Here is a 26,487-nt window from a genome sequence, read left to right as displayed (position 1 = left end):
TTTAACATTACAACTTAACATATCTCCTGTTATAACATTTCTCTTCCTAAATTATTTAATTTTATACTTTTTATCCATATTCATTTTCTGACCAATGATAAAATAACCCTCATATATTATAATAATCAGATTCTTCCTTTCCTTTAATTGCTAGTGTTAATCTACTCATTTCTGCACATTCTAATATTTTCTTAATCACATTTTTATCTTTAGGGATTTCTTCAGCTTTCCATCAGTCACTGTTTTTGGAACACCCCACATTTTGATCCACTGGTTACAACAGAAATTGCCTGACAGGCTTGTCATCCAAATCTGACATCATGGGCTAAGTGAGAGTGATTGGCCCAAAGTCACTCGGCCAGCTTTCATGCCTAGAACTAAAATCTTAGTCTCTAGGGGTCTCATCTGGAGACCAAACCACTAAAAAACAAACCTAACCACTAGACCAAACTAGGTCTTTGATGAACTGGAAAGATTTGATTGGTAATACAACCAGGAATAAAATTAACACAACAAGGAATTGAATAAGTTTCAATTCTTCCGTGGCAGATATGAAAATCAAATAAACTATTAAAAGCATTCTATAGTCCAATCAATTATATTCTTTATGAGAGTTCCATATAATCAGATGTATGGAATTTTTAATTATGAATTGCCACCATGTGGATGATTAAAAGCATGACTTTATGTTAAAATGTTCAGTAAAGGCATTTGCATTGGGACCTTGTATAATTGTATAATTGTGAAGGTTTCTCAGAAGGCCACTTTAATATTAGTTCTCGAAAAGGCTAATCTTTTTTGGGGCTTTGTCAATATGTAGTCTACTTTTGTGAGAAGAGAAGACTAGACTAAGATATTTTGATTTTCACATTATTAGTTTAGAGGGACTGAAGGCTAAAATACACAAAAAATAGTTGCAACCTAGGAATTGGGTATGTCTAGTTTAATGAAAAGAGGAAGGGATGGCATGATAGCAATATCTCAGAGGCTGCCACAAAGAAGAGAGAGTCAACCTATTCTCCAAAACACCTGAAGGCAGGGCAAGAAGCAATGGATGGAAACTAATCAAGGAGAGAAGCAACTTAGAACTAAGGAGAAATTCCCTGACAGAACAATAAACCCAGTGGAATGATTGTGGGCACTGGATGTTTTAAGAAGAGATTGGACAACAATTTGTTTGAAATGATATAGTTTTTCCTATTTGTGCGGGGTGTTGGACTAGAAGATCTCCAAAGTCCCTTCCAACTCTGTTATTCTGTTAGTGTAGCTCAATGGCAGATTTTCACCATTTTCCATATTGACAGGAATTTACATGTCTCAATAAAGGAGAATATTTGTAGTTCAGGGAAGAAATGAGGGGTCATTGGTGCACTCTGAGCTTGGTTGTTCTCTTGTAGACATTTCATCTAAACTAGGTACCATCATGAATGCTACCAGAAATCATGAAGTAGCCCTCATTTACATATCTGTAAATTCCTGCCAATATATTCTGAGAGACTTGTCTAAATCATGGACTTTCAAAAGTGGGAAGTAAGGGAAATGAGGGAAGGGGGAAAAAGAAATAAAAAAGAAAAAGCACTGACTTACAGCTCTTGTGCATAAAATACATAATAAAGTTATAGTATCAATTTTTAGTTATGCCAAGTAATAACTGCTAGTCATTTCTATAACAATAGCCCATTTAATTTTCAAAACCCAAGCTCCGAATTTCTTATTTTTTCCTCTTTCATGCAGATTAGTTAATTCATCATTAATATGTGCATATTGGGATGTATCAATTGAAATAGTAACTTGAATAAATTGCTTTCCAAAGTCCAGTTCCTCTAAAAGTCTGTAAAAGTTCCTTTAATATTTAATACGACAAAAGAAGAAAATAATTGGAGAATTCCTGAATAGAGAAAAATCATAAATTTTAATTACATTAATTTTCAATATTACTGACATTTCAAGTGGTGCTCATGGCCTGTGCACCTTTTAGAGTTTCACAAATTGGTAACACAGTCCAACTTGCTGTCTTTATATCTGTAAATTAGAAGATAGTGAAATAGAAACGGCAAAGATGGCAAATACTGAAAGACACTCAGTACTAAGGGTAGCTGTGAGAAACATAAACAAGTGGGTCTCTGCTGAGGCAAGTGTAAAATAAAACTGCAAGTGCATGAAAGCATGGAGTCTTGGCAGGCCCATCTCAGGTGCTACAACTATTCTACAGTGCTATGGCTGGTTATACTTTACTGATAAACAGGCAAGAGAAGCTAAGTTAGTGAGATACGTTAATAGATACGTTAATTGACTTGCATTATTCTTCCTGCTATTTTTCGGAGTATAAGACGCACCCTTTTTCCTCAAAAAAGAGGCTGAAAATCTGGGTGCATCTTATACATTGAATACAGTATTTTTTGCCTCCCAAATCTCTGCCCCTTCACCAAAATGGTCGTGCACACCCTTATGGAGGCTTTCAGAGAGCTCCTGGAGGCTGGGGAGGGCAGAAATGGGCAAAAAACGGGCCGTTTTTTGCCCCCAGCAGGACTCTATAAGCCTCCATAAGGCTATGCATGCAATTTTTTGACAAAAAAATGGGCCAGTTTTTGCAAAAAACGGGCCAGTTTTTGCTCGTTTTTGCCTCCCCACCCCCACCCCCCAGGACACTCTGCAAGCCCCCCCCCCAAGGCTATTCATGCCTTTTTAAAAAGGGGGGGGCATTTTCGCGAGGTTTGCAGAGTGCAACCCCCCCCCCCCTTTTTGGAAAGCTCTTTAGCTAATTGATGAGAATTACATTAATCAAGTGCTGTAACAGCAGAAACAAAGGTGCTGCAGATTGTCAGCGATTTCCTTCTCCAACACAAGGATAAATACTCCTGGAAACATCTACCTACCTACCTACTCTCTCTCTCTCTCTCCCTCCCTCTCCTTCTATCTACCTACTCTCACTCTCCCTACCTATCTACTGTATTTCTCTATCCCTCTACCTATCAACCTACCTACTCTCTCTCTCTCTCCCCCTACCTATCTTCTGTATTTATCTCTCTCTCTCTCTCTCTATCCCTCTACCTACCTACCTATCTATATCGACACACTCTCTCCCTACCTACCTACTATATTTCTCTCTCTTTCTCTCCCTCTCTATCCCTTTATCTACCTACCTACTTTTAAAAAAAATTGCCTCTTCAAAAGCTTGGTGTGTCTTATACTCCAAAAAATATGGTAAATCACTTTTGTTTTGAAAGCAATTGCTTAACATCCATCATACTGTTTTCATTCTGCTCGAGGGCCAGATTTTAGTCCAGTGCTTCCCAGTTTTTTTCCTTCATTACCCAAAACTGCTTATCAGAATTTTTTTTAATCTAACTATCCCTGTTGTGATTGGGTAATGTGTTTCTGGGTCTCTTTCCAGATAGAAAAAAATTTTTTTTTACACAATTTTGGGTGATTGACCCAGCTTTGGAAAACATTGCTTTAGTCCCAACCACTTAGATGATTTGCTACACTATTTGAAATTGTTGAGTTATTTTGCTAACTAAATAATTTTACTATCAAATGAGTTTCCTTCCTCCCACAAACCTTTCAGTTAGTCTGATGAATTATGAATCTAGAATATGATCAGTTTTGGATTTCTAAACAAATGTACTGTTGGTTTAGTAAGTAGAATGAGAAATAAAATGGATACTTCCATATGCTGGTTATTATATGGTTTCTGTGCGTATGTAAAATACATAAGCCCCTATAAAGTACTGTTAAAAAATACTTCAAAGGTTCCAGTCCACAGCAGTGATTTAGAGGGATCTCCTAATAGGTTGCCTGTAGGAATACGTACATGATTAAACCAATATATCCACGCTGCTCTTTCATACTTGAAATGACATTGCTGTTGCTTCTGGGGACAGGAGGTATACAGTACATGAACCATGACAGCATGGGAATTACCCTACCTTTACAAGCACAGTTTCTGTTTGATACAGAAAAGTCATCCTAATAATGGTTCTGGATCTTTCGTACTGAAGTGTTTAAGATCATTTTGCTAAAATGATTAGATTAGCTGAATCTGATCTCCTAAATTCATGGGAAGTGTGGGTATGTTCAGCAATTTTTATGCAAAATATGTATAGTCTTTTTTTTAAAAAAACAACAACCCAATTTTATTAAATTTCAAAGAAAGCTAAAATACAAAATTAAAAAAAAAATAAAAAGATCAAAGGATGGAAAAATTAAAAAGTGACAAAAAAGAGGAAGGTTATAAAATGATTTCCAAGTTTCTTCAGTACAGGTAAAAATATATAATAAAATATTTCTAATTTAGAGTCAGTATTTTATTATATGTTTTATCTGTACTGAAAAAAGTTGGAAATCATGTTTTGTTTTAATTTAAACAGAAACATATAAACAATGTACAAATTAAATCCAAAACACTAAAATTATATTTAAAATATCTACTTACTCTTAGCAAAATAAGTATAGTCTGAATCTGGGTTTATATCTGATTCTGTTTAATCCTTGGCATAAGGATTGGGAAAGATTTTTGCCTTAAATCCTGGTGACTCATGGGTTGGGTTCAGAATTCAGATGTAATTTTAAGCAATCCTTTTCTAAATTTGTTTTCTTCAGGTATATTTGGATTATAACTACTGTTTGATTAAAACTTATTTGATTCATGATCACTCATATATGCTGTGAAAACTTTGATCAAACTTAGCAGTGCTACAAAATACTTCATGGTTTTTACCAGAACAAACAACCGGGCTAGGTAGAATAAATCCTGCAACAATTTGAAGAACAAACTTTTAAGTGTCAGTCAAGTCTCTAACTTGGTCACTTCCAGCATGGATTACTATCATTCACTCTAAATGGGGCTGCTCTTGAAGAGTATTCGGACTTTACATGGGGCTGCCCTTGAAGAATATCCGGAAGCTTCACTTGGTACAAAATACAGCAGTGTGAACAGTTGTGTGACACTTATTACATACATATTTGTGTGCATACCTGTACATATTGCACCTCCACTCCATGAGCTGCACTGATCACCAAGTTGCTTCTGGGTCCAATTCAAGTTGCAAGTGATAACCTATAAAGCCCTACATGACATGGGGCCAGGTTATTTGAGGGACTGCCAGTCCCCAGTGACATCCACCAGTCTCAAATGGTCCAGCAGAAAAAACTTGTGGGTTCCATCCACTAGGAACCCAGGAAAGGGCCTTAGCTACTGCTGCACCCACCCTATGGATTCCCCCCAAGGCCAGGCTGGCCCCCACCTTAATGGCCTTCTAGAAGGACTTGAAGGCCTGGCTTTGCCATCTAATCTTAGATTAGAAAGTGTTGTGGAGCTTATAACATGGTTGTACTGTTCTTGAATGTATGTGCTCTCCCAAGAATTGTATTGTTTGGTTTTTAATTGTTCATTTGTTTTTTAACATTTGTATTATTTATATCAGCGGTCCCCAAGCCCCAGTCCACAGTCCGGCACTGGTCCACAGCATTTCACAAACAGGGCTGCGCAAAAAAAAGGGAAGGCCCATCCATGGGATGCAGGGAGCATGTGAAACCGTTGCCCCCCCCCCCCCCCGCTCCATGGAAAAACCACTCCATGGAACCAGTCTCTGGTGCCCAAAAGGTTGGGGGGAAGGACACTCTTTTATACGGCTGTTTTTTTATTATTATTATTTTGGTACTGTTTATGTTTTGATTGTAATATATCATGAATGTGGGATAAGCAGCTTTATAAATCAAATAATAAATAAAATCTGGTAGAATGCTTCTTTTCTTCGTATAGCAGTGCTTTAGGATATGTGAAAGAGTCATCATAATGACCCCCACTTTTATTTTTTTGCTGTTCATCCATTAGTGACTGAAAGTCTTATTCCCTGTGTCTCTTAAACAAATGACATTCGCTTCTTTAAGAGCCAGAATTTTGAACAGAATCTTAAACATGAATAGTAGATGACTCTAAGTTTTTTGTGTTGGAGTTCTTGTCGGCTTGGCAAGGGGAGGAGTCTCAGCAATTATTTGATATTTTGCTGTTGCAAAATAAATACACAAATACCAACATATGTAACAAAAGTGACAAATACTGTAAATATTTCTCCATTTAATTATATTGTCATATTGCTAAATAAAATAGGACAAGATTTTAGAATTATTTTACAATTAGCTATCAGTTCAAAAGAATGTAGCTGGTTTGCAGGTAGTCCTTGAAGTTTTAGCCCTGGAGTGTTGTGGTTGAAATGTAATTGGAAGACGTTTCTGGTTATGACATGTTTTCAGCTCCCTCTGCCTTGTTAACTTTGCAATTGTTCCTTTTAACTTCCTTTTAATCTGGTTTTAACTGTATCTTTTATATCATTTTACTGATTTATCTTTAAACTGCCCATAAACACATGAATGTCATAGGTGGTATAGAAATTTGATGAACAAAATAATTTTTTAGCATTTTTTTCTTTCAGCAAAAGCTTCAATAAACAATATTTATCCTAGGTTTGGTTTGTTTGTTTTTTAATGTTCTTTGCAGAAAGTTAGCTAATGAGAAATTTACTTTCTCATTTACTTCTGTTGAAACATGCATTAAATAGTGGTTGGTAATTGGAATGCTGTTTCTTTCCTTAGCACAATGTACTAGCAAAAGCATTTATATGAAATGGAAGGTTACAGCTGTCACAGTAAGTTAAAAAGTTGAGATACCGTGCATTGCTGCTCCTTTAACCATAAGATTTTTCCTGCTTAGTCACTTTCATTGACTATACTGCTTTGACTGACTTGGATTTATATTGACAGCTTGATCATCATTAAATAAAATCAACAAAGGCCACACTGCTTGCTTGGCATATTGCTAAATTACAGATGTAACCCAAACACTATTTTGTTTATGTAATAAAGCAACCTTTTTGTTTCCCATCTCAGATTGATTAAAACATTCATTATAATTGCCCACCTGTTGTGAGTAGATAGCCAGTTTATGCACAGTCAAAATTATTTTGTTTTGTTCTTAATTAATAGCAGTGCTACCTTGATAGCAAATGTAAGTGCTATTGGAATAATCACTTTTGCATTTTCTAAAATCTCTGTATTTTAAATATTTATATACTGCTGCCATTTGTTTGATTTTTTTTTAAAGGAAGACAATTTGAGACCATGCAGAAGCAAAATCTTGAGATATACAATATTTTATATTGGAATTTCAGTTGCAGTAATTGAAATATATATTTTGCTTAGTTTAAGAGCTTTTCTTGAGGGAGAGTATATGCCATTTGAAACTAACATAATTTCAAATGATTCTAAGCTCCAAAGTTTATCGCTTCCTTGTAGAAAACTGTCAAGGATAGAGCCAAGGATTAAGCTGAATTCAAGGGTGCTGTCTCCCTCTGTAGGTTAAGCAGACTTTTTTTTTGTAAGCAAAACAATTTCTCAGAATTTAAATGCCTTAAGCAGACTAAAATGTGTTTTTGGTATTGTTGACCTCAGTGGAGAGGCAGAACTTAGGCATATATACAGCTTCAATTACATAGCTGCTAAATTTTGCAAACCTGAAACATAGCTGTGGCATCTATGTGCGTCAGTGCCTTGTTTTGCTTTTGTCCTTTAACGCAACTGTTACTCTCCCATCCAGCAAATCTTAGTTCATGCTATTTGCACAATCCTAATGAAACACTGTCAAGAAAAAAGATGTTCATACTATCTGTGCATGTTGTGTAGGCTGCTGGATGAATGATTAAATTTGGGAGTGGGGTAGATCTGAGAGGCTTTTAGTTGGATTTTCAAAACATTGGTTCACATCTTGAAAATAATGATAGTTTCTTATTCTGGTCTTTATGTACCAATGCAGATCAGTTGTTGATTTATCTAGCAATATAGTGAGTAGTGTCGTATTAACTTATAACCAAAGCTGGAACTTGAACCTGAGTAACTAAGTTGTGCCCAGTGACCATTTTTGCTGTGACCATTAAGCAAAACATGGTTGTTAAGTGAATCCGGCTCCCTTCAATTACTTTCCTTGTCAGAAGCTTTCTGGGAAGGTGGCAGATGGCAATTATGTGGCTCTGGGATGCTGCAACCATCGTAAATATATGGCCAATTGCCAAGCACCCAAATTTTGATCATGTGACCATAGGAATGCTGCAATGGTTATAAGTACAAGGACTAGTGAAAAACCACTTTTTTCAGCACCATCATAATTTCGAACTGTCATTAAACAAATGGTTGTAAGCTGAAGACTAAAACCTGTCAATTTCTAACCTTTTGTCAACAAGATCAAGAGAAATTTATTAAATGCTTCACTGAACTCAGGATACATTAATGGCATTGTTACAGTCTACAGATAAACGATCCTATTTAAAAAGGGAATAAAACTTGTATGATTTTATCTTGATAGATATGTATTGATTTCTAATAATCAGTACATGTTGCTCACAAGTCTATTTTAAAATGGAATTTTGCATAGAATTGCTGGACCGATGTGTAGATCCCTGGATCCTTCTTTATTTTCTCCATAGAGGCTTGATACTGCCTAGATTCTTGAAAATATATACCCAGCTATGGTTTTATAAACCATCAAGGGGTTTAAGGTAGAAATACAGGTTGGAATACGTTCTCTCTTTTAGCTCAGTTGCCCCTTTCCCAGTCCCTGAAGGCCAATGTCTTGGCCTCAGGTTATTCTTAATTATTGCTTGAGAGTAAAAAGAATTTGCCTAAGAAAGAATGGGCCAATATGGCATGCATGGCTGAGACATGGCAGAGCAAATCCCTGCCATTCTCACCTAATCTTCTATTTGCCCATTAAGGTTTCAGGTATTGCACAGCAGGAGACTTCAGAGTCAAAGTGGGGGGATAATGCTGAATCTTTGTGGAGAATTTTGCTGTGAACAGAGGCTCAGCTCTACTGAAATAAGATGCAAATATCTTTTCCACTTGGCCCTTGCACTGAACAAAAGGGGGCTATGTAACCTCTAGACACCTTTTAATCAGGAGTATCTGCAGTGACAGTCATTGATTTCAAAAGAGCATGTTCCTCTGAGGAATTAAAACTGATCTGTTATGTGCTTGCAATGCATGTAAATGTGTTTAAAAGTGTGGGGTTTTGCCCACCATTCTGAAGCCAGTGAGCATCATTGAGGAAGCTACTGCTTCCACTGTTTCTACAATTTCTAATGATGGATTGTAAAAACAAGCTAAGATACTGCTAATTCACTGCCTGTCATACTGCCCAACAGGTTCACTGCCTCAGTTCCTAGATCTCACTATGTGGAATGGGACAACTCATCAGAGTCAACTCACTGAGGGACAATTTAACAAATGCAAAAGTTAAATTAATTTCAGTGGAGCCATGGTCAACAATAATAAAACAAAGAAAGTCAATCCAGAAATAAAAGTTACAATAATTTCACCGAAAACATTATCACAGTTATACAAGTAACTGATTAATACACTGAGTTGTCCCACAATGAGTTGGCCATGGCAAGTTGTCCTAGAAACCACCAACACCCACTGTGAACCAATCACCCACCCACCCTAATTCTGAACTTAGTAATATGTTAGGGGTGGAATCTTTAGTAATTCAGGAATTCATGGACATTGTGATAAGTATTTTGTCAATCACTTTATGACTAGTTTGCAACTCATCAGTAACACTGATACAAAGGGGGGGGGAGTACCTTTTTTATGCCGGATGAACAATTTCTTTGGAAGTTTATCATTGTTGCATACTCTCATAGAAGTTGTCATCCCTCAGTAGTTTTTACCTAAGCACAATAAAGAATGCTGTTTCAAGATTCTCTCACTGTGCAATATCTAATGGAACAGGTATTCTTCAGATTTCCAGTTCATTTAGAGCTTTTTTCTTGGCTCTAAGTAAAATCCTTAATGTTGGAGTGATTTGAAGGATCTGTATGTAAGCATTTTAAAATTAAATGTTAGTGTTTATTCTATTTAACAATAACTTATTCTTTAAAGGGCAGATGAAATTTAATTAGTACTGCTGGGGCTATTAAATAGTTTTAAAGTGCATTATAAAAGACAGCAAACCAAAAAACAATACAGTAACCTGCTGGGAGAAAGTCAGGCAGCTGATTAGAATTTCCTTGAGTTACTTTTTTTGTCATTGATGAGTTTATGGTTCTCAGAAAATCAATAAAAGAATCTTGAGAATGTGGCAACAAAAAGTATTTTGAAATATTCTGAAAATTCTCTTATATGCATGTCATTAATGAAGCACGGATATGAGCTATATTATAACAATTTTTGTTTCAACAGAGCTCAACAAAAACCCAGTGGAAGGCTTCTCGGCAGGTTTAATAGAAGACAATGATCTCTATCGATGGGAAGTTCTTATTATTGGGCCTCCAGATACACTCTAGTAAGTATTTCTAATAATACAGCTAACAGCTTGTGATGTTAGCATTTAATTTCTTGTAAATCAGCTTCAGGCTTTGATTGAAAGCGTGAAACTGATAGCATAGTTTTTGGTCTCGTTTTAAGATTTAATATAAGTCTTGAATATGCATCTTAAGTGTGTCAGTGCTCTCTGCATACCTCTTAGGGGAGCAGAGTATTGGCTTGCAAGATAGTCTCTAGATTGGAAATCCTAACTTGCACAGAGTAGCATTTTATGATAATGTATGTGAGAAAGTTATTGTGTGTTTGCTGATTTAGGAGAGCTGTTATCAAGGGAATAGGAATGCTGTGGATGAATATAAAAGTTTGTTACTGAATGCAATAACCTGTGTAGGGTAGAAATAAAGCATGCATGTGGTTAAATAGAATGGTTAACATAAGTAGCTCTTGGAGGATGGAATAAAGCAAGGATGTGTAATAGTTTCTTGATCATTTAATGTACTTAGGGATAACTGTATCAGGAATATTTGTGTTGTGTCAATTTGGAACATGAATGCTGTTGTTGGCTGAAAACATGAATAATATTCAGGAAATGTTAGATTGTGTGATGCAATGGGACATCTACTACTAGACATCTACTACTACTAAAACTGTTGTATCTGTAACCTTTAACTGGGTGAAACAGGTGCAACAGAGGGCAAAACCTTTTCATGGAAGGTAGCTAAAATGGGTTAACTCACCAAATATAGCCAAAATCCAGGGCCCATGAAGGTTGTATGCATGTGTGCAAACACAAGTCAACGAAAGGAGGCATAGAGCGCATGTGAGCAAAGAAGAAAGGAAAACATAGTCCCGTGATGGCGAACCTATGGCACACGTGCCACAAGTGGCACACGGAGCCATTTGTCAGGCCACGCGAAGTTCACCTTTTTAAAAGCTATTTTTCGCCTTCCCCAGGCTCCAGAGGCTTTATAGGAGCCTGGGGAGGGCGAAAAGAGCCTCCCCCGCCCCCCCGGAGACTTCAGGGACCGTCCCTGAAGTCTTCGGAATGCTTAAAACCACCCTCCGAGCAAACCGGAAGTGACTTCCGGGTTGCTCGGAGGGTTGTTTTAAGCGCTCCGAAGGCATCAGGGAAGCCTCGGACGGTCCCTGAAGCCTTCGGAGCGCTTAAAACGACCCTCCGAGCAACCCGGAAGTCACTTCCGGTTTGCTCGGAGGGTGGTTTTAAGCGTTCCAAAGGCTTCAGGGACGGTCCCTGAAGTCTCCGGGGGGGCGGGGGAGGCTCTTTTCGCCCTCCCCAGGCTCCTATAAAGCCTCTGGAGCCTGGGGAAGGCGAAAAATAGCTTTTAAAAAGGTGAACTTTGCGTGCCCTGACAAATGGCTCCGTGTGCCACTTGTGGCACGTGTGCCATAGGTTCGCCATCATCCTATAAAGCCCCTGGAGCCTGGGGAGGGCAAAAAAAATGCAAAAATGGGGGGGTTGTGCGCGGATGCGCACTGGGGGGGTCACGCGTTGCATTATGGGTGCGGCCCGCCCGCCCTCGACCCCCCTGCGCTCCCCCCATTTGTGGCACGCGAGCCAAAAAAGGTTCGCCATCACTGACATAGTCCATGCAAGGAAAGAAAGGCTGGGGGTGGGGAAGACTTACCCAAGTGACTTGCAATCTTTCCTGCCAGCTTCCCCAATAACCATGTTTATAGGAAACCATCATGAAAGATCACAAATGGTGATCATGTGACTGCAACACATTTGCAGGTGGTCATATGTATGAGCTATCTGCCAAGCATTCAAATTCTATTCATATGACTACGGGGGCCTTGTAGCAGCCAGAACTTTGAGAACCAGTTGCAAGTTCCTTCATTCAGCACTGTTACTGAATGTGCAGTCGTAACTCTAGGGCTACCTATAAGTTGAACAGAAGGAAAACATCAATAAAATTTTAGTTAGATGGAGCTGATGAAATTCTCAAAAAGAAAGTTACAAAAAGGTTAAACAACCAAAGACCAAATATGACGCTGTGTATGAATATTGTAGAAGCAAATACAGTTTTATAAGGATTGAAGGAGGAATATAAATATATTGAATGAAACCAGTTTGGTATAATGGTGAAGGCAGCATGCTGGAGACCATGAGTTGTAATCCAAACTTAGGCACAAACCAGTTGAGTTCAGTCACTCTTTCTCAGTCCTAGGAAGGAGGCAGTAGCAAACAGCTTTCAAAAATATTGGCAAGAAAACAGCAGAGACCTGTCTAGGCAGTTGCAGAAGCCAATACAAAAAAAGAATGAATTACGTTTACTTATATTTCCTTTTCTTTTGCTTACCTCATGTATGGTTTGATTTTATTCTTTATTCTCCCCCTCATTCACGATCTAATTTTAGAGGGGGAGCCGGACCTCGCGGGAATAACGGAGACCTGGTTGGGCCACGAGGGAGGTCTTCCCCTCGTCGAAATGTGCCCACCAGGCTACCGAGCATTTCACCAGCCCCGGGCCCAGGGAAGGGGCGGTGGGGTGGCAGCAATTATTCGGGAGGACTTAGAGCCGAGGGAGTCTACTGTGCCACAGACGTCCGGATGTGAATCCCTTGTTGTGAAATGGGGGCCTGGGAGACAGTTGGGCCTGCTGATAGTATACCTGGCTCCTCGCTATACATCAGCGGCCCTGCCCGAACTCCTCGAGCTGATCGCATTGGTGGCGGTTGAGACCCCCAAACTTTTAGTGATGGGGGATTTTAACCTGCCATCGATGGGAGAAGCATCAGAGGGGGTTCGGGAGTTCATGGCTTCCATGACAGCCATGGACCTGACTCAAATGATTCAGGGCCCGACACACGAGGGAGGACACACTCTGGACCTTGTTTTTGTCTCTGGCCAGTGGCTGAGTGATCTGGGAGGAGGGGACTTAACCATCACTCCCCTGTCATGGTCAGATCACTCACTCCTCTGTCTTGACTTCCCTGGTGCTACCTCCCGCTGCGGGGAGGCGGAACCGGAAAGTTCCAGATGGTTCCGCCCCAGGCGCCTGATGGAACCTGATAGGTTCCAGACGGAGCTTGGGCCACCTTCTGTAACCTTGACCCGCCCCCGGGTAGAGGACCTGGTAGTTGCGTGGAATAATGCAACTACCGGGGCCTTGAACCGGGTGGCGCCTTTGCGGCCTCTCCGGCGGCAACGATCCACCCTAGCCCCTTGGTTTACCGAGGAGCTAAGGGTGATGAAGTGCCGCAAGAGACATCTAGAGAGTCGTTGGAGATCCTCTCGCTCCGAATTTGATCGAACACAGGCACGAGCCCATTTAAGGACGTACCTTGTGGCATTCAGAGTGGCCAAACGCCAATATTGTGCCACTCTCATTGCATCCGCGGAGAACCGCCCTGCCGCCCTGTTTCGGGTGTCCCGCTCCCTCTTGTTTCAGAGGCCGCGGGAGGCCCCCCTACAGGGCAGGGCAGAGGAATTTGGTAAATATCTGCAGGATAAAATCGCTCAAATCCGGAGAGATTGGGTTCCTGTCAGTGATCCAATGGAGACGTCCATGGCGAGTCTTGAGGTATCGATCTGGGAGGAGTTTGACTTGGGTGCCATCGAGGATTTGGACAGATTGCGTGGACGACTGCGACCCACCACATGTTTATTGGACCCGTGCCCCTCCTGGCTTGTACTGGCATCCTGGGAGGTTACACGAGACTGGCTCCTGGGCCTAGTGAATGCTTCGCTGAGCGAGGGGTCTCTCCCGGCCGCCTTGAAAGAGGCGGTGGTGAGACCCTTGCTCAAGAAGCCTTCCCTGGACCCTTTGGAGCTGGCCAATTATCGTCCTGTCTCCAACCTTCCCTTTTTGGCGAAGGTTGTAGAGAGTGTGGTGGCCTACCAGTTTCCACGACATCTGGAGGAAAATGATTATCTAGACCCGCGCCAGTCCGGCTTCCGCCCCGGTCACAGCACGGAGACGGCCTTGGTCGCGTTGGTGGATGATCTCTGGAGGGCCAGAGACAGAGGTTGTTCCTCTATCCTGGTCCTATTAGACCTCTCGGCGGCTTTTGATACCATCGACTATGGTATCCTGCTGCGCCGGCTGGAGGGGCTGGGGGTCCGGGGCACCGTTTTGCGGTGGTTCGGTTCCTACCTTTCTGACCGGACGCAGCGTGTGTTGGCAGGAGAAGAGAGGTCGACCCTACGCCCCCTTACTTGTGGGGTGCCACAGGGGTCGGTCCTCTCGCCACTCCTCTTCAACACATATATGAAGCCGCTGGGTGAGATCATCCGTGGTTTCGGGGTGGGATACCATCTGTACGCTGATGATACTCAGCTGTACTTTTCCACCCCGAACCACCCCAACGAGGCCATCGAAGTGATGTCCCGGTGTGTGGAAGCCGTACGGATCTGGATGGATGACAACCGACTCAAGCTCAACCCCTCCAAGACGGAGTGGCTGTGGGTACCAGCTCCCCGGTTCAGCCAATTAATTCCATCATTGGCCATTGGGGGCATTCAACTTGCCCCCGTGGAGCGGGCGCGCAATTTGGGCGTCCTCCTGGATGCCCGGCTGTCCATGGATGACCATGTGACAGCCGTGGCAAGGGGGGCGTTCCACCAGGTTCGCCTGGTGCGTCAATTGCGCCCCCTACTGGACCGGGACGCCTTACGCACAGTCACTCATGCGCTGGTGACGTCTCGCTTGGACTACTGTAACGCTCTCTACATGGGGCTTCCCTTGAAATGCACCCGGAGGCTACAGTTGGTCCAGAACGCAGCCGCGCGGGTAATTATGGGGAGTACTAGGTACTCCCATGTGACACCGTTCCTGCGTGAGCTGCACTGGCTTCCTGTGGTCTATCGGGTGCGTTTCAAGGTTTTGATAATAATCTTTAAAGCGCTCCATGGCTCAGGACCTAGTTACTTGCGGGATCGTATTCTGCCCCATACATCCCTGCGACCAATCCGCTCGCACAGAGAGGGCCTCCTCCAGGTGCCGTCCACAAGACAGTGTCGGGGGGCGGCGCCTAGGAGTAGAGCCTTCTCTGTGGCGGGCCCAGCCCTGTGGAATGACCTCCCTCCGGATATTAGGAATACCTCTGACCTCCGCTCCTTTCGTATTAAGCTTAAGACCCACCTATTCCAAGCAGCTGGCCTGGCTCAACTCTGATCTAACCATATCGCTCCTGACGGGCTTTTACTGGGTATTTTAATTATATTTAATTATCTAGGGGTTTTTAAATACTGTATTTTAATTGTTTTATTTATCAGCCGACCTCCTCCTTGTGTATGTCTCGGTATATGTCTCTGTTATATGTTTGTTTTGTCCATATTTATTTCATATGTTTCATTGTACGCCGCCCCGAGTCCTTCGGGAGCGGCTAAGAAATAAATATTATTATTATTATTATTATTATTATTATTATTATTATTATTATTATTATTATTATTATTATTATTATTATTATTATTATTATTATTATTATTATTATTATTATTATTATTTTCAGTGGTTTGCATAATATTGCTTTATCCCTTGTAAGTGGATATAATGGATATGTATATATGTAGAATTATATTATGCAAATCTAAGCTAACCTTGGCTAAGCCATTATTTTCTTCAGCTCCCTTCTTTCTGAAACCTAATGGGATCCACATGCTGAAACAAAGTTGCATATGAAATGTAACGTTTCTTACACATTTGAGAAATATTTGTTTCCAACACAATGGAATGTTGGAAAGAAATTGTGGAAAGTTGCTTGGGACTGTGTCTGGCTGTAGACTGGATAACTCTCCAGAAACTGAAAAGAAAGGGAGCAAGTTTGGTGTATGAGGATAAACTGATAAAAGAAAAAATGAATTTGAAAATGAGCCACATAGAAGAAAATCACTAAAAAAGCCCAGTGTATCCTTATGGGAAAGACAGTTGGCAGCCATTCAGAATATTGCTGACTATTCCATTCTAAGCCACCTTCCTTTTCCCTCCTGGTCATATGGCCCAGAGCAGAGCATGTAGCCAATCTTGTGCTTCCCAGTGCATATATACACATAAAACACAGATAGGTATAACATTAGAGAAAAGCAGAAACGTGTATACACACACACACACACACACACACCCTCTTACTTTCCAACATACAAGTAGAACTAATTTACTAACCACAGTAGGGACTGGTGACTTCATTGCTAAGCAGCATGATTGTTAAGCACAAATACACATGACTATGACTTGTGACGTCCTATCTGCTTCCCCATTGCCTTTGTTGGAATCTGGCTGTGAGGTTGTAAATGGTGATTCTGATCACAGGAGGGCAGGATGATGCGACTGTTACAAACGCATGCCAGTCGCTGAGCACCCATATCACAATCACATAACTTCAGCAATTTTGAGGATTAATCCTAAATCTTGTTTTTCAGTGCTGTCATAATGTTGAATGGTCGCTGAACAAGTGGTCAGTAAGCAAGGACTACCTGTAGTAACGTCTTCTATGGTTTGCTGGTCAAAGAATAGAAAAACATTTCAGATGCAATGCTTTGTGTGGTTTCTATATTCAAAAGAAAAAGATAATTTAAAAAATAATATGTTATAATTCTTACAATTGGTTCTCATTTAACAACCACTTACAACTGAACAGTACGAATAGCCATTAGACCAACCTCATACTTATAGCCATTGCTGCATCATCCACAATCACATAATAGCAATTTGTGACTTTTCCTGATGATTTCCCAGAAGCAAAGTCAGTGGGGATGCCAGCAGGAAGTCAGATGTCGCAGTCACATGAGCTGCTCACTTAATAACATGCACAGTCCTTGTTTAATGAAGACAACAGAACTGCTGTCACTAAGCAGCATAGCCATGTGGGTTTTCTATAGAGTTTCAGGTCATAATTAGAGTTGTTGATGTGTAAAACACAACATATTTATAATACTTAATATACAAAATTATTTTCTCTGGTAATTATTTTAAGAATATATTTCTACAGAATAAAAAATATTCAAAAATATCCAAAAATGGTTCATATAACTCCTGTCTACCTTTTTCTGAAAATAAGCTACGTTCTGTTTAGTGAATGTAATTTTAGTTGTAACATGGTTATGGATATAAATGCTGTTCTCTACTCTTGATATACATATACTCCTAAATAAGCCCTTTATCATGTGTCCCCCCCCAAGTAATTAAATAATGGATTGTAGGATCTGTGAATACGAATTATGAGCAAAAGTGTAAGAATGCCAGATAATACTTTCCCTAAAAGATTTGAAAGGAGCAAAAATTTCAAGCACAGAGACAGATATGATGAAGATGTTGCATAAGGATCAAACTATAAAAAAATTAAACCTCTTAAGCTAAACCATGCTTAAAATTTAAAATTACTGTATTTTCTGGCGTATAAGATGACTTTTTAACCCCAAAAAATTATTTTAAAAATTTGGGGGTTGTCTTATACGCCGGGTATAACAAAAAACCAAAATAAAAGAAAAGGCAAAGCTGCCAAGCAAAAAGCCGTGTCGCCACCAGCGCAGATGCTGCCCTTTCAATTGATAACCTTGATGCTCCTCACCTGGGCACGTGGATGGATGAGCGCTGGGATGGCTTAGTAAGGTCTGGCTGGCGATCTGGAGGAGGAAGGCACTGAGCTCAAACTGCGAAAGCCCAGTAGCACGGAGGCCTTCAGCCGGCTCGCGGGCACCTGAAAGTAGGGGGTCGTCTTATACGCCCAATCGCCTTATACGGCAGAATATACAGTAATTTTAAAAACCGCTAAGGAGCAAATCCCATTAAACACAAGCCATACATTTAACTAAACTCCAAAGGCTCTCTGCTCAGTCTTCACAGCATCTGTTATCTGTTACATTATAATGTAAGGCATAAAATATAAGAATACCATTTTTAAAAAATCTATTCACAGAAACTCTGCTCATAATTTCAGTGGACTCCTTAACTATAAATTAATAATGGTTCAGCAGCTTAAATGTTGAGCAGAACCTGAATCTGAATTACATAAAAGTAAAGTGATACATAAAGATAATGCAAATATTCCTATAAGCAGGCTAGCAGCCAAAATGAACCTTGCAACCCAAGATTTTGTATGTGGGGTTTTTTTTCTGATTTTCATCATTTGGCATATTTAGCACACTCTTTGTGTCATCCTAGGCTTTAAAAGTTGAGATCTGGATGTCTAAATGTGGTTTCAGTAACACAGATTATCCATTTTATGACTGTTTCCCAAACAGGAAATGGCAGCTCAATCTTTTTGTCCGTATGATTACATATTAATCGTGATAAATAACGATAGTGCAGATGATAAGGATCTGACGGAAAAATGTCCCATATTGAGAATATCACTTTTTGAAAATTCATGTCTTGTTAAAATTACTACTTGACAAGAACAAGTTCAGGCATTTGTCATAATGCTTATTCATTTAATACCCCCCTACATACCAAATGCTGTCTTAGGCACTCTGCCAGTAAGTTTGTAGTTTCATTTAACAGATGACGAGAGTGCAAATGCAGGTGGCCCTACAACATCTTTTACGCAACAAATGTTTCCTAGACTGCACCATAGAAACCCCACTATTCTTTTATTCGAAATGCAAGGAAGCTTTTCATTTATTTAATCTGTATTGCTGTAGGCAATGTTCTTCAAATATTTAAGTCTTGCTTTTAATCCTTATCCACAAGTTTAGACTTAACATACACATCTTTATTTACTGTTCCTTTGTTTGGGGCCATATCTGGATTTCATTATATCACTGTAAGAAAAAGTTTGGTAGAAGTGGAGATTTCTGGAAGATAATTCCTCTACTTGTACTTAGCTACAGTTCTGGGAATTTAGATAGCAGGCAAAAAGATCTCGAGTATTTTTCCTTGCATGGTTGTCTCGGCTTTTAGAACCTTGTAGATCTGTTCTGAGCCCAATACTTTTGGAAATACATTTGATGGGAAAGTCACAAGTGAACCTTTTCTGAACCTGATATCAAAGGTTGGCATACACCCTCCCCCACCCCACCCCAAAGAAAGAAAGCCTACCAACTTCTTTTTCTGTATTCTTCCTGACAGCCAAAATATTTTTATCCAGGCAGGCAGTTGATGTATAAGCTTGTTTAATTCTTTAATTATGCAGGTTTGTTTAGTGTTCTACATTAGCACACAGCTGTCTTTCAAAAGACACAGTGCTTATTTGTTTGTGATCTATACTATAGCTCTTCAGTCCCTGTCTAGAGATTTATTTGTGATGTTATCATTTATACTGAGATATAGTACACATTTGTTAGTACTTCCCCCTTCAGTGAGTTACCAGTCAACTTGGACCATGATGGTATCTGTTTTTTTTAGTGGGTGTTTCTCTCTGGCCTCTGTTGTCTGTCTGCCTCATTGCAGCCTTCACCATATGTGTGTAACAGCTGCCTAGATTTAAGCCAAAGCTCATATGATTTTAAGGGAAGCATTATCATTCAATTCACTGTATAGGATTTCCTTTCTACAATAAACGGGCTTCCTGTTCACTCTTGTGTGATACTTAACGACTATGAAGAAGAATGACAAACTGCTCATGATTTTCATTCTTCAAATGTTTATCTGGGCATTTAACACAAACTACTATTTTCCTTTTCTTTGGAGAGATGCTCCCCTAAACAAAAACATTGTGTGGGAGGGTATGATTTTTTAAAAAAAAATAGCAAACATTTTGGTTGTAGAATAGCTTTCCCCAACTTGGGTGCCCTTCAGTTGTTTGAATTTCATATTGGGCAAATATGGCCATTGCTAAGAATTTTGGTAATTGAATTTTGATGCTTGGGTTGTGGAAGTCTAATTATATCATACTAAATGAGTTTCTACACATGCTCAAAACCTCATATGCAAATTCAGAAATGACTGGCCAAAGTTGCAAGTTAAACAACCTACTGTTTTCAATCTGTTGTTGGACTATTGGGCCATTGATATTTTTCATGGGTTTTTAATCTTCATGTTAGCTGTGGTTCCTCATCTATTGGTTAGACTAGCAATTTGGTTTATATCTTTGCCAAGATAATTAGATGGAAAGCAAAAAAGGAAGTGAACAATTTAAACTGTGCAGTATAGTATAGTATAACCTTTATTATCATTGTACAAAATAAATACAATGAAATTGGTTTTAGCCCACTGGTGCAATTCCTAACAACAAATACAAACAACATAAATAGTATAAAGAATAATCCCAATGCAAGTAATTAGGGGAAAAGAAAAAGAAAGAAAAGGAAAAACTAGTCATATGTTTCTGCGTGTGCGTGGAGTGATTGTGGTTGTGTTTAAGAGTCTGACAGCCCAAGGATAGAAACTATTTTTAAGCCAATTTGTTCGGCTTAAACATACGTTTTTATGATATCCAAGAGTCTGCATTCTATGTACATATCACTTTGGTAATACATACTGTTGATAAGAAATGCTACATAAATTTGGTTTGAGAATAGTGGATTAAAGATCAGAATCTTTTCACATTTATACTTTGATATAAATCCCATTTAAAATCAGTGGACGTTTGCAATACAGAGCAGAATGGTTTAATTATGAAATAATGAATTTAGATTACAGTAAATACTTCACAGTTCTGGTTAATGAAATGTCAGTATTAATTCCCATTGAGGAAGTATTGAATGTATAGGAAGCAATTTAAAGGATTAAAAACATCTGTTTAATCAATAATCAGTCTTTTGAATGTTATAGGGACTGTTTTCAAGCCAACAAATAACTTGAGGCTTTGCCATTTTAAAAAGTCAATTACTGAAAATATTCTTAATTTCTTTAGTGAAGGCGGTGTCTTCAAGGCTCATCTTACTTTCCCAAAAGACTATCCTCTCAGGCCGCCAAAAATGAAATTTATCACAGAAATATGGCATCCAAATGGTAAGAAACTATGCCCTATAAAATGTTGTTTTCTGTCTTATGTGTGGAATGAATGTGAACTACATTAGGAATCACTGTGGGAAATCACTAGAAAGGAATGTCATACTTGGTCCAGAAGAATCTCGTCACTAAAATCAGGATGGACCAGAAATGTTTTCCTGAAATGAAGACTGTAAAAGAAATTGGGTAGCTTTTCTACACTGTTTTCTCCTTAATGTCCACAACTCCTCTAGAATGATCCCCTGAAAATTATGAAATCCATCTTAGTGCTGTCATTGTGGTGCTAGAGAAAAGGAGATTTCATAGAAATTTAAAATGAATTTTTGAAAGGTCAAGTACAGTACATTGTTTTACTGTCTTACAATGTACTCAATCTGTTGAACTTAAGACTTGTGACCTTAGAAATTGTATTACAGTATTATAATAACTTACCCCATGGGCATATGGGTTTTGATGGCTGCTGAGCTGATCTAGCTGTGGTAAGAGCCAGCAGATCCATCGTTCCTGCCTGGTATATAAGCATTGGGGACTAGAGCTCAGGGCATGGGGGGATACCCATCTCTTCAGTTACTGGGGACATGCTGGCAGTCTAACCCAAAAGTTGGACAGAGATAGAAGGAAAGTAATGAAGTTGAATAGAATGTCCTTAGAGAAAAGTGGGAGAAGTGTGAAGAGTCTTGTTCTCAGTTGGGAAGGGAGAAGAAAAGTCCAGAGGTGGCTTCCCTGGAAGAAGTGAAGTGAAGACCTAGAGCAGGGGTGTCAAACTCCAGGCCCGCAGGCTAGATCTAGCCCATGGGGTGGTTATATCTGGCCCGTGGGGCCGCCCTGGAAACAGCAAAGGACGGCCCACGATGCCTCTGCCACAAAAAACGGAGCTGGTGAGGACCGTGCCCCCACCCCAGCTCCATTTTCGCTAACAGAGGGTTGCAGGATGCCATCCCAGCCAAAAATAGAGCTTGGGAGGCTGTTTTTGCTGGCAGAGCACTCGGGCCCCCACATGAGCGACATCATGCTGGCCACGCCCATCCCCCTGAGGCCAAACACAACCCTGATGCAGCCTTTAGTGAAATCGAGTTTGACACCCCTGACCTAGAGGGATGAGAGCTCCACCCAAGAACAAAATTGAGGGAATTGGCTGGCTACAGGAGGCAGCATCACCCACCACTCAAGAGGGAAAGCTTGAGGTTTGCTTTTGGCAAAGAAATCCTGATTGATGGGAAAGAACTGGACAAAAGACCGAAACAGAAGCAGTAGGTGTTAGGCTGAGCAATTCCAGGTACAGGTAATATTATCTGAGCATGTTATAACACATTTTAGCCTTCTCTCTTGTCAAACCCATATATGAGAGATAAAGAGGGAGAGAAAGGGGCAGGAGACAAAAGAGATAGAGGGGCAAAGTCTCTTGGAGGAAGACTTGAGAGGAAACATGACATTGGGTATTGTGTTGTATATACCTGCTGTATAATGCCTGCTGTACATAACATCACCATAAAAAACATAAAAGCCTTCTCTGTCAGTTGCCACCCTTGCAAAACAATACACCTCCAATTAAAAAAAAAAAGAACTGAGCCACTCTGTGACACTCCATAATATTAGCATGATGGATTGAGGATCATGACTGAGAATTGACTCATTGCTGATGTTTGCATTTATCTGAAATATCTTTGCTGCTACACTATGCCTCTGAATGATCTTCTTCTTTCTTTGCAGTTGACAAAAATGGTGATGTCTGTATTTCTATCCTTCATGAACCTGGTGAAGACAAGTATGGCTATGAGAAACCTGAAGAACGCTGGCTTCCCATTCATACAGTGGAAACCATAATGATTAGTGTAATTTCTATGCTGGCAGATCCCAACGGCGATTCTCCTGCTAATGTTGATGCAGCGGTATGACTCTTATTAATAAAAATGTTCCTACCATTGCTAAAAGAAATTAGGAATTAGTTTGAGTCCTCAACTAACAGATTTCTTCTGTAATAAATATTTTCTTAAGGGAAACAGGGCTTGGACTAAAAAAAAGTGTGTTTAATAGTGTTAATCTTCTGACTTTGGGTGGCAGCAAACCGCTTGATAGGTTCCAGGGGACCTTTTAAATATTTTGACCTTTTAAGCACCCATATTGTTTGGTGCCAGATTCTCTGGGGGACCACCTCGCCCCGTTTACATCTATCCATTCAATCATGTCCAGCAGGAGAGGCATGTGGGTCCTGTTGGCTAAGGAGCATTGTTTGGTGGGGCTTGAGAAGAGAGCCTTTTCTGCTGCGGTACCCACCCTCTGGAATACTTTTCTCCTGAAGTGAGATTGGCCCCCAACTCTATTAGCCTTCTAAAAGGTTCTTAAAACTTGCTTCTACCATTAGATCTGTGGATCCCAGAGAAACATGAACCCTGTAAAATGGCTGTATTGTATGCACATTTTGAATGCACTTTCCCCACCTCTTGTTTTTATAGTTTTTTAAATAGTTTTAACTGTTATTTAACTATACTACTGGTTTTGTTTTTATTTTTGTTTGATTAGTTCAGGATGGAATTGAAAATTATACTTACAATGAAGTTACTCAACAAGCTACAATTTATAAATGTATGCTTAATTCATTGAATACATTAGTTGAAACAGCACATGCTATTTTTTTTCCCTTAAACAGTATAAGAAAATAATGGATATTTTTTCCCAGGGGGTTGGAGAGACAATGCATGTTTTAAACAGTTTTCAAAATCTGTATTTTAATTTACAGAAAGAATGGAGGGAAGATAGAAATGGAGAATTCAAAAGAAAAGTTGCCCGCTGTGTAAGAAAAAGCCAAGAAACTGCTTTTGAGTGACACTTAATTCAGTTAGTAGCTTCACTTTTTTTCAGGGTAAGTAATTTAACTAACCGAGAATTCTAGTTTTAACAGGAAATACTGCAAGGTAGCATCATAAATATTACCTTTATATGTTGAGTGTTCCCCAGACGATAAGGAAAGATTGATCTCATACTTATATGGGAAACTAGCCCATGAGGACCAGTACTTCACTGGGTAGCTAAATATCGGAAACAAGTGGCTTATTGAAATCTACAGCTTAAGCCAGGGGTGTCCAAACTTGGGAACTTTAAGACTTGTGGACTTCAACTCCCAGAATTCCCTAGCCAGCAAGTCCACAAGTCTTAAAGTTCCCAAGTTTGGACACCCCTGCCTTAAGGTCACTCTGAGCATTTTGAAACTGTTCTCAGAAAGTTTGCTTTCTTCTTGCCTTTCATTTGAAGTGGAAATAATTTGAAGCAGTGAGTCTCTTGGGCTGCATAACAGTGGATGGATCTTTATCCTACTAAAAGTTTTCTGCCTCTTCTGTAAAGGGCTTGACTTTCTATCCACATACTACTACGGTAGAATCTCCTAATAGCTGATACTATGTCATATATACGTTCAGCTTGCTATGGTCTAGGAATCCAAGTTAAAATAGAATTTTAAGAAGAATCAAGGTGCCATGTTAGACTTTGTGTTACAACCTATACAGCTGTTATATAAAAGCTCCTTGAGGCCGTGGGTTTTGAGTATTTATTTTTTAATTAGAGAAAATCCAAACTACAAAAAATGTATATTAAAACATCTGAGAATAATCATCTTTTGGTTTCATATTTGGGAGAAAAGTGATATTGGAATGCTCAGGAATAGAATAAAAGCATTGGTGTTTTCAGACCTTAAGCAGATGTGGAACTAGCCAGTCTAATGTATGGGATTCCACTGTTATTCCATGTAAGAGCTGATTATAATAGTACTTATACAAAACTATAATATTTAGAGTGTTAACTTTTTTGTAGAAACATTTTTTGTCTAATATATTTCCAGTGTTGTAGCAGCATTTGCTTTATCTACCATAATTCTCAGAGAATAGTTACATTTGTTTATAAGTGTCTTCATGGCAGAAGTTATAAGTTTTAATGCTAATCTTGCAACTGATTTTTTAAAATCAAGATATTGGCACTTAACTCTGAAAACTAAACATGCAAATTTAGATTTACATATATAAATATGTGTGTGTGTATTAATGGTATTTGGGAATGACCTTGGGAGATAGGATGAAGAGGTACAGCCTAGATACTGCAAAACGTATCTCAGCCCACAGAAGGAAAAGGAGCATGGGAAATATCTCAGAAGAGACATTCCCCAGTTTTCTGGAAAGTAAAAAGTGGGGAGAAATTATTTCAGACTTGCAAGATTCTGTTACTGTAATCTTACAATAAAGGTAATGTTAGTACTCATGGTTTGTGCTCCTTGTCTGGACTACTTCAAAGTACTGACAGTATGAGAACAAGTTCTTCACTTGGGGGTTTGGGGTTTTTTTGGCACATCAGTCTCTCAACCTGATGGGTAAACTTTCCTGCTTATCAGATTACCTCAATTGGTTTAAGATTTTCCATACAATACAGATTATGGGATTCTTAATATCTTGTATGTGAGAGAACAGTTTAAACCATGGCAAAACCACCAATGGGTGGAAACTAATCACTACCATTCAGAAAGGCTGCCTTGCACTGTTCCCCAAGATGTGCAAATCTTAGGGAATGACATGATTGCCTCACAGCCCAGCGCTCCCCAGGATCTGCTGCACATCACTTAACATGAGGTGATGTTCGCTTTCTGCTGACTGGCTCCTATGGCCTACCTGAGGCTGCGGCAGGTCACACAAGGCCTTCGTTCTTGACGTAGCCTCTGCAGCGTCGAAAAACCACTGAAAACACACCATGTTTGAAAGCACAACCGGTTCTCATAGGAATGTTGGTGGGTCCAGAGAGTTCATCCCATTCTCACATGGCCTCCACAGCTCCCAAAAATTGCATAAGAACAAAATCCACTTTCAAGAATAATTGGGTGTTGGTGAATGTTGGTTTATCACCCAGAATATTTGTGGCATGTCATCTTTGACATTCATGTTATAGGTTCACCATCCTGGTTTAAACATATGGCCTTTCACTTAGCCAATCAAGATAGTCTTACACTTAACACCTTTTCCTGCGCAATTTGGGCATTAATATGTTTTACTAGTGCAATATTTCAGCTTTATTTCATGAATAGTCAAGTCAGTAAAAGTGCTTTTCATTGGGTGTTTCAAATGGAGCTAGTCAATGGGCATTTATAGCAGTGCAACACTATAATTTTACAAATTAGTAGTTAAAATTGTGCATGCCCTAAATATTTAACTCCAAAGGGTGCTTAGTGAGTTAGAGCAGCCTAGAGGTAAATGAATTAGAACTCTGAACAGCAGTTCAGTTGCTGATGATGGAAGTTAACTGTCTAATAAAAATACTCTGGGGATTCTCATATTAATAT

General features: G+C 39.7%; 1 protein-coding gene across 2 annotated transcripts in view; it reads left to right on the top strand.

The window, feature by feature from the left end:
• Window positions 1-26,487, top strand: part of UBE2G1 (ubiquitin conjugating enzyme E2 G1) — a 58,474-nt gene that overhangs the window by 30,850 nt on the left and 1,137 nt on the right. The window contains exons 1-5 of one of the 2 annotated variants that reach the window (XM_081945319.1): window positions 6,614-6,647; window positions 10,234-10,336; window positions 21,076-21,173; window positions 22,884-23,062; window positions 23,911-24,033. In XM_081945319.1, coding sequence (XP_081801445.1) covers window positions 6,626-6,647; window positions 10,234-10,336; window positions 21,076-21,173; window positions 22,884-23,062; window positions 23,911-23,997 — 489 coding nt within the window. In that variant the 5' untranslated portion in view covers window positions 6,614-6,625 and the 3' untranslated portion in view covers window positions 23,998-24,033. Of the gene's footprint in view, window positions 1-6,613; window positions 6,648-10,233; window positions 10,337-21,075; window positions 21,174-22,883; window positions 23,063-23,910; window positions 24,034-26,487 lie in introns of those variants that run through there. The other variant, XM_081945318.1, reaches the window with a different exon arrangement.

This window comes from Natrix helvetica (assembly GCF_964273705.1).
Source record: "Natrix helvetica genome assembly, chromosome: 2".
NCBI classification, from domain to species: Eukaryota; Metazoa; Chordata; class Lepidosauria; order Squamata; family Natricidae; genus Natrix; species Natrix helvetica.
The sequence above is the reverse complement of the archived record's forward strand: the minus strand, read 5'-3'. Positions and strand labels throughout refer to the sequence as shown.